Below are 12,422 nucleotides of genomic sequence, written 5' to 3' on the forward strand. Positions count from 1 at the left end.
GCATGAACAACACCATGCACCGACCTAATCTCTTTATAATTTCTTGGGCCCTTAACCACGTTTAAAAGCATTCTTAAGTAATAAAGTTCGCCGGCACTTGGGTGGATATAAACCACCCTGCCTATACGATTCCCTTGCTTTCGTCTCGACCAAAACTTATCTTTTGGATGCCACACCCATTTAGTCGGAAACTCTGCATATGTAAGTTCGCGATCATCGTCATTACCTAGGTTGGTCTCCATCCATGATGTAAACATTGTTTTATCAATATTAGGACGTCTCAAGACATCTTCTAGATTTTGCCCACCATGATATATAATATTATTCATCATAGGCAAGTGAACGGCCAATCTTTCGACAGATGGTTCTCTAAAGTGAATGTCGAAATCAAATAACCTCCAAACAGCCTCATATGCGGATAAATACCGACAATCCAAATATTGCTTAATTTCATCTACTTGATTGTACCGGGCTCCGGAGCTAGAAGCCCCTTGAGTAATATTATTTTCTATAACAACAGTAGATCGATCCGGACCTTTGTTAACATATTTGAACAAATACTTTATAAGCCTCGATTTATTACACCACTCAACATTGATATGAGCCTGATATTTCAAAACTAATGTAACATTGTGAGGAACAACAAATCTATTATCAAGTTCGATACCGCTTTTAATAGCAATCCTGTGATCATTGCGCCTCCTATACACAGGAAAACCATCATCACTTATTACAGTTTCACTTTTATACTCCTTTGGAAAATGTTTCGAGCATCGACCTTTTATCATACATGGTGCTGATGGCTTTGCTAGACCGCACGGACCGTGCATCATAAAGTTGACAATACTCGCGTAACTATTTGGATTAGTAGTCTTATCAGGTATCTCTGCTGAAATAATTGAATCAATTTCAGAATTTGTTAAGCGTTTGTGATCAGTATGCAACCATACTAAGATATGTGCATGCGGGAGCCCTCTTTTCTGAAACTCCACTGTATACCGATCTGTGAGAAACGAAAGAATTGTAAAAAAAATTTTAACTAATAAATAGCATTCAGTTCGTTAAAATTAGTAACGACCATGTACCAGCAATTATTTTTCCGAAGAATTCGTATTTCCTGATATCAGTCATCAATGCTTCCAATTTCATCTTAAAAACTCTACTAACAATATCCGGTCTATCTTCTGGTCGTTGCCCAGGAATAAATTGCAAGGCTTCACGTATTTCTTGCCATTGTGCATTACAGGTAAATGTTATAAACAAATCAGGAGGGCCGCAATGTCGACATATGGCAATAGCATCTTGGTAATTTTGAACCATATACCGTGGGCCAGCTGTAAAACTTGAGGGTAGTATAACTCGTTTCCCAATTGCATTACCGTCCACATCACCCTCAACAACAGCATCCTTAATACCTTTATATATTTCAGATCGCAAATTTGTCTGGTTGTTTCTAATATAGGCAAGCCTTTCTTCTTCAACGCATGAGAATGCATCTACTATATATTGTTGGAAAAGCTTGCCACCACGTATTAAGGTTTTTCCTTCCCCATCTCTATTTTGTATTCTGTACACGTAAAACTCGCGCATTGTAACACATTGCCTCGAGTTTGTCTTCCTACGCGAGTTCTCACTACATTTAATACCCAGCCTAAAACCATCTTCACCATATGGAAAAAGTATTGGATATTGCATTGCCATGAAAGATGGATGTAAATCGCTAATACGTTTCAAACCATGAGTTTTGTGTTCAACTATGATATCACGTTGCCGATCGGCACAACCAAGGTCGCCAATTATCAGGCCAGCAATTTCAGCACACGATGGAGGATTATACTGAGTTGGACAGTTTATTCGCGAACCAATCAATTGCAATCTGATAGGTAAATAATCACTTGCTTGAAAACGATCTCTAACCATCTGAAACGCTTTAACGATTTCATTTCTGACGTCAAACATCTTTAGTAAATCGGAAATAATATTTTTATCGATATTCGAAAGGCCCCCGCCTACATCATCGAACGCTTGCATCCTATTATCTATTTTGTGCTCAGTGTCATAAATATATAGCTGAGCAAATTTAGGACGTTGACCATCAAGGGGTAGTAGAGAGCCCATTACATGGTGATTTTGGCCACTAATTCTAAAAATATACGGTCCTGGTCTCTTATTAATCTGAGAATCTATTTTTCCACCTATGGAGGTGAAGGCAAACATAGAGTTGTAGACCCTAATATTTTCACGAAATTTAGTAGCTGCGCGAGAACCTTGGTAATCTAACAAACTATCCAACATATTTGGCGTTTTTTCTAGCGGTGGCAAGCAAATCCGGCCTTCTTGGCAGCATAGAGAAAATCTTGGGACAGCTTCATTTCGACATTTATAAATTCTTTCGTTGTACCATAATAAAGCTGAACATGATTGGCATTTATATTCAGGTTTTCCTAAGTAGAGTTGTTCTACTTGTGTACTGGAACTGCCGTCACCTCGTCCACTTGTGGCACCGTAGGTGATAGAGCCATGGGTACTCACCAAAGGGAAGATAGTATTTCTACGTTGGTTCAAAATAATCCTCCGCCTTTTCCTATTCTCTCTACATTGGAGCGATCTATTAAGACAATCATCAAGGAGAATAACATTTATATGTCGTGTGGCGCACTGGCGGGCAATATTTCTACGATGATTAAGTATGAGACGCCTTCTCTTCCTATTTTCTCTACATATTTCGGATGCATCCATTCAACTCTGGGTGTAAAAAAAGTGTAAGGGTGACACACCGTAACAAATTGAAGAGAAAAAGATGGAAGTAGTAGTGAGTACCTCAATACGAAACAACAGTAGACACCCTCAAGTAGCTATAGGGATCACACAGTAGAAAACCTGTACATATACCATTGTTAATGACAAAGTTGAGCAATTTACAAATTTTGAGCACTTTATGTATACATGTAGATACACCAATGGTAGAACAGGAGTGAGGCACTACGCTACTGCACTGTGAGTAACATGCAACATTAAGATGTTACCTAAAAACTGAGCATGAAATTTGCAAATTTCGGCAAGCGAGAGGTCCTACGTCGACGGAAGCTCACAAATGAGGTAGGTAACTGCGGTTACATTGAAAGTAGATGAGAAGAAATTGAGAAATAAAATATGTAAAATTTTGGTGAGAACTCAAAACGACGAAATAAAGAAGAAAAAAGTATAAGAAACAAAGATTGGAGTAATTAAAACCGGTAGAGCGAAGTAAGAAAAAGAAGCAGAGAAGGAAAACATTTTTTAAAATTCCGAACAAAATCGTAGGGACTTGGAAGGCTCAGGCAAAACAACAATTCAATCCCAATAAAATATATAAAGATAGAGACCATCAGTGATAGGTAGGATTGAATATGTTAGCTATATTTGCCAAGTGCAAGTGGTTGCCTTAGAAAAAGGCCTTCCTTACTCGATGCACTTGTTTTATCATCACTGCCTTACCAATCTAGGACAATAGGGAGAAGGTAAAAAATAGCGGACAAAATTACACTGAAAGTCTAAAGATAAGAGTGAGGGCACATACCATGCCTATAAATGTGCTCATCTTAATACTACAAAACATGGAGCGAAGAAAACGGAAAAACAAAAATGTAAATAACAATTTATTAATAAGAGTAGCGAGAAAAGTAGACGAAAGTTTTATTTAGTGGAGAGGTTAAAAAGATGGAATAAAACAAAAGGGATTAAGAGAAGCAGAGAGGGTAAACATTTTTCCTTAAATGTAAGGTAAAACGAAAATTCAATTTTAAGCAAAGACAGTACATTAGCTATGGTAGCCAAGTGCAATTATTCTGTAAAGTTAGGAAGGAGGTAAAAATAGATGAAAAGAAAGTAGGCAGGTAAAGAGCATGAAATTCGCAAACCATCACCCCATCTATCTAAGGAGAGGAAGTAAGAAAGTCTTTCTATTCTTAATTCTGTAAAAGAACACCAAACCAAGTTAGAAAAGGTTCCATTCATTAAGGTTTAGGCCCATTTAATCATATTTATATGCTCGGCCATTTTTTATGGGCTCAATATGCAGGCCCATTTAATCAAATTCAATGCCTTATTATTACTGGGGTAGGTTTAACTACTTTTCATGGTTGGGCTGGGCCCCAATAGCATTTGCTCTAACCTAAGAAGAGGTGTGGTATACACCCCTCACCTTCTTTTCCCCCATTTTAGCCTTGATACCTTTTCTTTTTCCCCTCGGCAAAAAAATGCACGAAGGCCCCCTCAAGTATTGAACTTCTGTGATATAGACCCATCGACTTTTTTTTTCTTTTTTTAAAAAATTAGATTCTGATACATTTTTTAATGGGCCCTTAATTGGCCCGTTAAGACCCATTTTTACTGTACAGCGTACCATTTTCCAATTATTGGGCCAGATTTGGCCTATCTCTGATTTTCTGACTTTACCTAAAATGGATCCAATAAGAGCCCGGTAAGACATGGGCCGAAATTATATTCATAAAATTATCAACGTAAATTCCAATCCAACATGGAAGTATAGAGCCCTTGTATACAATTCTCAAAAAAATAACTAAAATTAGGGAGCAAATCAAATAGCTAAATAAATTAATTAAAAGCATGGAAATATCAACAGCAAGAGTATATAAATATTTAAGGAAAGACCAAACAGGGGAAAAAAAGAATTTATATTCACTAATCTAGCATGGAAGTATAGAACCATTTCATATAATTATCACAAACATAAGTAAAATTAGGGAGCAACTCAAATAATTAAATAAATTAATTAAAAGCATGGAAACATCAACAGCAAAATTAGTAACATGTTAGTACGTGACAGCCCCTGAACCAAAAGCATGAAAATATCAACAGCACGGAAATATCAAAAGCATGGAACCATCTCCTTCCTTCTTTACTTCTATTCCGACCACCGGGCCGCTCTTTACTTCTATTCCGACGACCGGGCAGTTCCGGCTCGCTCGGGACCACGCGATTAGCAGTGTGGTTAATGCTTCATCCATATTACTTATTGTTGAGTTTGACTTTTATGTGTTTCATTATTGAAGGTCCTACTACTAAACCATATTATGTAAGAAGGATGGTTAGTCATGAAGTTTTCTTGTTCCTGCATATGTACTTGCAATTCGCATACATTAGTAACGTGTTAAGTAATTAGCCTCCAGTTAGACATCAGATAGAAAAATATCTAAACACTATAAAAGACTGGGATTAGAAGAAAGCTAACAGGAATAGTTTAAAGAAATAAAGTAACTATAAGTGGAAGAGTACAAAGCACAACCAAAAGTTAGTTCAAACAGCAGAACCCAAAGTTACACAGACAGAATAGAGCTAAAGAAGAAAGGAGAACAGACACAGCTAGCTTTGTTCAGGACAGAAGCATAGCGCAAACCAAAATAGTAAGTCCAAACCAAAACAGAGAACCCAACGTAAAAAGGTCCGCGAGCTAAGCGGGTTGGTTAGACATGGCGTCAGATGGATTGGCAGTAGTAGGCGGTGGTTCAACAGTAAGGCGGTTCAGCGCGTCGTGGCACTCCCCGATAGCTTGGCGCAACATGACCCTCTCGTTGATGTATTCGTTCTTTTGTGCAAGCGTGGTCAGGTAGCATTCCTTCAGGATATTGTACTCCCGCGTCAGATTATTGAACTGTGAAAACAACAGAGCGTAATCAGTCAGTTGGTGATCATACAAACTTTTGTAGACGACCGAGTCTTCGTAGTTAACATCCTGCACTTGCAAATCGCACTCATCCTTCAGCCTCCTTAGAGCCCGACGCACAACATCCTGCTCAGCAGCAGCGTAAGTAGGGAAGGGTGTGCTCTCACACCGGACCGTTTCAGTGACAGTTTCGGTCCGGGGAATCTGCAGATCCATGGAGCTAACGAACTGCCCATCCGAGTTCGAAGCCGCCACGAAATGAGGCACCGCTAGGTGTAGCTGCTCGCAAACCTCGTGCAGCAGCCTAGTGTAAGATAGGTGGATAGTCAGCATGGAGCGAACTGCAAAGAAACAGAAATCAGTAGAAATGTCAGCAAAGAGTTAAATAACCAGGCAAAGGAATAAAATAACTGCAGGCAACGAACAATCATTAAAGGGGAACAGCCGGAAAATGCAAAAAAAAAAGGGAAAAAGAGAACCTCAGGCTGAAGAGGCGCCACTTTAAAAGGAGGTAAAAATCAGGTGCCAGAAAGTAAGTAGCAAGGGATGGACATGTTTATTTTCTTTTTGCATTTACGAACAAACCGGTAACAGACCCAAGGGATTATGAGGGGAAAGAACAAATTTAAAAAACAGAGGTAACTTGAAAGTTGGAAGAAACGGAGAAGAATGGTAAACTGCAGAGGAAAGTTTAAAAAAGGGAGAGGCTCAGGGAGGGAAATGAGGCTTCTGGAAAAAAGGAAAAAGGAATGCTCAGTAAAGGCCGCAGAACAGGACCAATGTATAAAACCGTCACCGAACGAAGGCCAGTAGGTGGTTGCCTCTAAACAGACCGTCCAACCTGTTGCTGGCATCAGGTAGGTGTACCGATGTGTGCATCCGACCAGCAGGTGGTTGTCTCTGAACAGGCCGTCCAAACCGCTGTTGACTTCGGAAAAGTCGGAACAATGTCTGCGTACTTGGTGAGCATTGGTGCATAAGCTATCCTTGCAATACGGAACCAGAGGCACGCCCAATCTATACCTCTTTCTGTATCATCCACCATCATTGCCTTGGGGAACAAAAGTAAAAGGAAGAAGAACATGAAAAGAGCCAGAAGACAAAATGAAAGTAATTAAAGTAAAGGCATAACCATGGAATGCACAAAAGTGTTGTTCAGTGTAAGCCCACAACTATTTTTATGTAAGCGAAGGTCACCTGGGATGATGTTCTTCCACTCAACTAAAGAGCATCACCTGGGATGATGTTCTTCCACTCAACTAAAGAGCATTGTCCTTGTCAACGGGAAGGCTCTAAGAAAGGAGCAAAACCTGTACATATAGATGCCCAAATGCATGCAGGCACATGCGCAGGCGCACAAACACACAGAGTACACACAGGCACACACACACATCCATATACAAAGTTGTTCAGGAATATGCAGTAAGAGAACGCATGTGGATACATGAACAGATGCACAGCAAATACGTAGTTGTGGTCTAATCAGGCGGGAAAAGGTTTCCAAGTCTCCAAGCCCAAACCGAAAGTTTGGTAGTAAAATTGGCGCAAGAGAACGGGAAGTAGCTAACTAATTAAGAGGCATCAATACATATACACATATACATGTACAACTGTGACTCATTACAGTATCATCATCTGAGCCACTTTGCAGATAAATGCACTTAAAACCAAACTGTAACGGGCGAGAGGGACAAAGTTAACTGAGGACAGGGAGTTAGAAAACATATGCACATAAATGGACAGTAAAAGGGTGCTTAGATTATTCCAAGTGAGCTTCATTATGATTCCACTTGGCTGTGGAAAATGCCAGATTAGATAAACATAAACATCAATTTGATATATATATATATATATATATATATATATATATATATATGTGTGTGTGTGTGTGTGTGTGTGTGTGTGTGTGTATAGATGCAAGCACACAGGTATGCACACAATTACAATACACACAGCATGCACACACACACACACACACACACACAGAGAGGGAAGCAACTCATGGTTGCACACATATATTCAGTTTATATATAAAACAATATACACAAAGGTAATAAACAGTAAGAGAGGCAAGGAAAATTCACTCTGTTTCGAATTGGCAATAATCCATAGAAGCTTCATTATGATTCCACTTGGCTGCGAAAATGCCAACCTAGATAAATCCAAATTTGAAAGATGTCATGTAGGAGCAGGACTTATTTATTTTACATGACCATGACTTCCCAAGTATCAGCAGTTAGACATTCTAGTTAATAACTCAACTGGCCCCTATGGAATACATTCTGCCACTAAAGATTTACCCACATTTTAATTCCATCCACATAGTCACGATCAAGCAAATTAGTCCTGAACCCAGTTTCTTTGTTATGCTGAAAGCTTCAATTCCAAATCCAAGCTAAAAACTCATGACAAAATTGGTGGAAGAAAACTACATAGCGCGCGCGCGCACACACACACATACAGCACACACAGAACAAACAGGATGCACGCACACACAACACACACATAAGTACAAAACTGAAGTAAAGGGCAGAACTTAAGGTGTTCTTCGAGTTTAGGGAGCAGCAAATAACAGTTCGAAAGCAGGTTATGTGCCCTTTTTTTTGTTAAGAAGCTAAGTAATCAGCAGCAGCTCTAAATCCATGAAGAAATAAGCAGAGCATGTAAATTTCCATTTGAAACCAAGTAATTAATTTTTTGTGTCCATTTTTTTAGAAGTAAGCAAGCAGCAACAGCGGGAGGGGGGAAAAAGAGAGAAGAATGGGAGAACAGAAAATAGATAGGTAATCAAAAGGCCTAAACAGATGGAAGCTAAACAAATAAATACATATGTACAAACAAAGTAAGGGTAAGTGTAGAAAATAGTTAAACACACAGCAGTTGAAAACCTTTAATGCGCACCACAAACAGGACCTTGCCAAATCTTCATGGCCCCATCTTAATTATGAGACAATGTAAATCAACGGAAGGAAAGAATGTGTAAACCACAACATAACAACTTTAGAAGGTGAACCACCCCACAGTAAGGCACAACACTTTTTTAAATGATGTAACGTAAACAAAAAAATAAATACGTGCATACAGGCAAAGAGTAGATAAAGGCAGGAATACATGAGCGAAGGGCAAGGAAAGAAAGGGTAGGTCTAGAAAAAATAGTCAAATACAGCAGCATGAAAAACCCTTAACGACATCGCAAACAGTGAAGTTTTTTAAAAAAGAGAGGCTCAGCCAAGGTCGCCAGGCGACCACATATTTGGGCAACCACTGGCATCATTTGAATAGGCAAGCTCGAGGTTAATCTTACGCTAACAGTAAGTCTAGGACAGCGAATACCAGTCAGAAAATTTTGTGGATATACAATAGGAATACGGGACCCAGCGTAAGCAGGTGGTTGCTTGCTCGTACGAACACGTCGTCCAACCGGCTCGCTGTGCAATAGGTCGTAAGCCAGCATGAACACGAATATGGCATCACCCACAGTTTAGACAACACCAATCGCCTGTTCAGCATAAGCATGTCGTTGCGTGTCCGTACGAACATGCCGTCCAACCAGCTGAGTGGGCAGTAGGTTATAAGGCAGCACGTAGACGAATATGGCCCGAGCTTGCCAGTTCAGAGCGTTCCAATAACCTGACATCATTGCCCCAGAACGAAAGCCGAAAGTCCAAAAAGGATTTAAAAGGGAAAACATTTTAAAACGAATGAGCAGGAAAGAGGATCAGAAATAACAATAGAGGGTTGCCTCAGAAGAGGCCGTCCAACTCTTGCCACGTGTCGCGGGATATTATATTAAGGTGCAAAGTATAGGATGTAGGAACAGTACATCACCTGGAAAAGAACAAAGAGAACAGGGAAAAATTATTTCTTGTTCATCTATAGCTGCCAAATAGGGGGGGCGGGAAGCTAAAATGTAGGCCTCACCTTTTTTTTTTTTTGCCTGCGCGAAGCCAACAGGAGCAAAAGGGGAACAGGGGTGCCTAAGTTTGAGCCATTTAATTAAGTTAGTAAGTATAGCCATGTTTAGCGAGGACAGGATGTTACGGCAGAGAGCATGAAGGTAAAGAAGGTAATATATGAAAATCCTTAAACAGCCTACCTTCTTTTTGGGACGTGCAAAGTTATTGTGCTCGGAGCATAGGGGGGGCTATTTATAGAGAGCAGATTTTCCTAATACCGAAGAAGAAAATAATATGCAGGAGAACAGCAAATAAAATATCTTCCATATTTTTTTTACTTACCCCTGATGATAAATAAAATTAATAAAATCCACATAATTGTTTTCCTTTTACCATCTTTCCCTGGCCCATGGTTTCTCCATTCTTTGTTGGCCCCTGGTTTCGAGAGACAGCCCTGGTAGGTAGTAGGGTAGGGGGCAAGTAGGGGGCGACGGGCCACCGCCCATCAGAGCCACCCTGCAAGACAACGGATCGAGCCGCACCCGCGGAGCACCTGAGGAGCCAAAAGGGTGGCTCAGCTGCAGGGCCGAGTACGTATGGTGGCGAGTAGGTTAGGGGTCAAGTAGGGGGCGGCGGGGCACCGCCAATCCGAGCCAGCCTGCGAGCCATAGGACCCCTGCCCGCAGGGCATCCGAAGAGCCACTACAGCCCACGTAGGCACGGATAGGAGAGCGGTTAGAGGAGGAAGGGAGCGAGAGAGAGAGCGGTAGGGATGGCAGGAAGAGAGAGAGAGAGAGGCGGGGATGAAAGAGAGAGAGAGGGGGAGTGAGAGAGAGAGAGCGGCAGGGATGGAAGAGAGAGAGAGAGGGAGGGAGAGAGAGAGAGAGCGGCAGGGATGGAAGAGAGAGAGAGAGAGAGGGGGAGAGCAAGAGCGGCAAGTTAAGAGAGAGAGGGGCTAGGGCACGAATAGAGGGGAAGAGAGAGAGAGAGGGAGGGACGGGTAGGGTTAGAATTAGAAGGAAAAAGAGAGAGAGGGGGCGGAAAGAAAGAGGCAGAAGAAACGCCTCATCGCCACGTGGAACGAAGCCTCGGCAGGCATGCCACGGGGCATTTGATGGAAGTGTCAAATAGATATAGTTAATAGATTTACCTTCGTATTCACCTATAGTAAAAATAAAATTGTTTTTTTTTTTTTCCTTCTCAATTTTGAATAATCTCCCCATTTCATCTTTAAAATGTTAAAATTTGAATACAATCTTCGACTACATGAAACCAAATAAATTTTTTATAACTATAATACTTTGACTATTACATCCAAAAAATAAAGTGTATATAATTATAACTGTTGTATTTTTAACAAATATATTTAAAAGAGCAATATTACATGTGTACCTATAATATAAGTGTAGGACACATTTGTTATGAGATTAAAGAGGGTGAAATGTTATTTTTGTATGCTTTTATATTTTATTAGCTATGTTTGATATGCGGGATGAACCTATAAGGGAAGTGAACATTTTATCTTCCTTTAATCTCCAACAATATGAATTTATTAATCTTGGAGGTGACTAGATTAATAAAAGATTAAAAGAGGTGAAAAAGATAAAATATATTTAAAGAGCAAGATTTATTCACTTGCCAATCAATTTTTTTTAATACTAAAAAAAAAAAATCTAAAAATGACTTTTAGATTTGATGTTGGAATAGTAATCCAAACTTCATCAAGATTTGGGAAAAATTATATTCAATTTAAATTAGTTGAATAGAATTAGAAGCGATAGAGTTAATCTTTAAGTTTTACTATAAACCCCACACTAAAATTGGTGGTCTATGTTTTTGATTAATGAAATATTAGTGTAGTCTACTTATTTTTTTTCTCTTTAACATTTTTCTCCATATTATTTTATTTTAGTACTTTAGATTTTGAATTATACAATCGATTATTTCAATAATTGGCATTAGAACAAATCATACTTCAACAATTGATATCAGAACAAATCATACTCACAGTAATAGATAATTGTTGGAGAGAAGAGTATATAATGTAAAAAAAATTGCAGCACAATATAATATTAAAAGAACTTTAATTAACTTCTATAATTAATTTCTATTGGGTGGATCCTCTAAGGGCCCGTTTGTTTTGGTGTAAGTGGAGTGATGGAACTCAAGTTCCATCACTTCTGTTATTTGTTTTGATATAAGTGAAAAATATAATGTAACTTAAGTTACGTTACAACTCCACTTCGCCTACTCTCGACTTTGTCCTCTAAAGTGCCGAACTCGACTTTCACTACACTCAACCTCCTCTAAAAATTTTATTAAACAGTAAAACCTAAACTCTACTTTCTTTATAATGGGTTAGAATTACCTTATTTATAATAAATTAAGATTATCTTTAAATAATAATAAAAAAATTAATTATATAATAGGTTAAATTTTATAGTGATAAATTTATTACTATATTTAGGAGATAATGGGATCCACTTACTTACATCAAAACAAATAACGGAACTCAAAAAACTAATTTTACCAGCACCAAGTTATATCAAAACAAACAGCAGAAGTGATTGAATTTAACTTTCAGTGGTACAAGTTACGTCAAAATAAACAACAGAAAAATAATCACACTTCAGGGAAAGTCAAACACCACTACACTTGACTTACGTTGAATCTACAAATTCGTCAATCCAAACGCTCCCTGAGAGAGGGAGGAGGTGGATAACAAAGAATTTACACGGTCAAAATTCCAACCATAGCACTATTATTGGACGGATGTGATGCTGCACAGCCCCAACACGACGACAATAATAACAGCAGAGATTACCAAATCAATATATATATATTTTATCGTACAATTCATA

General features: G+C 39.0%; 1 protein-coding gene across 5 annotated transcripts; it reads right to left on the reverse strand.

Annotated features, from left to right (window-relative positions):
* On the reverse strand, positions 5,239-7,473 carry LOC109727892. 5 transcript variants are annotated; one of them, XM_020258098.1, is made up of 3 exons: positions 6,863-7,473; positions 6,507-6,716; positions 5,239-6,006 (listed from the first exon to the last, which is right to left on the reverse strand). In XM_020258098.1, exons 2-3 carry the CDS (start codon positions 6,517-6,519, stop codon positions 5,453-5,455), a joined length of 567 nt encoding a protein of 188 aa, XP_020113687.1. In that variant the 5' UTR covers positions 6,520-6,716; positions 6,863-7,473; the 3' UTR covers positions 5,239-5,452. The 5 variants fall into 5 exon arrangements, with proteins under 5 accessions (XP_020113687.1, XP_020113691.1, XP_020113686.1 ...); XM_020258102.1 differs by having other exon boundaries at positions 5,239-5,617; positions 5,697-6,006; positions 6,507-7,473; XM_020258097.1 differs by having other exon boundaries at positions 6,507-7,473.

The sequence above is a fragment of the Ananas comosus genome, linkage group 23, assembly GCF_001540865.1.
Source record: "Ananas comosus cultivar F153 linkage group 23, ASM154086v1, whole genome shotgun sequence".
In the NCBI taxonomy this organism is placed as follows: domain Eukaryota; kingdom Viridiplantae; phylum Streptophyta; class Magnoliopsida; order Poales; family Bromeliaceae; genus Ananas; species Ananas comosus.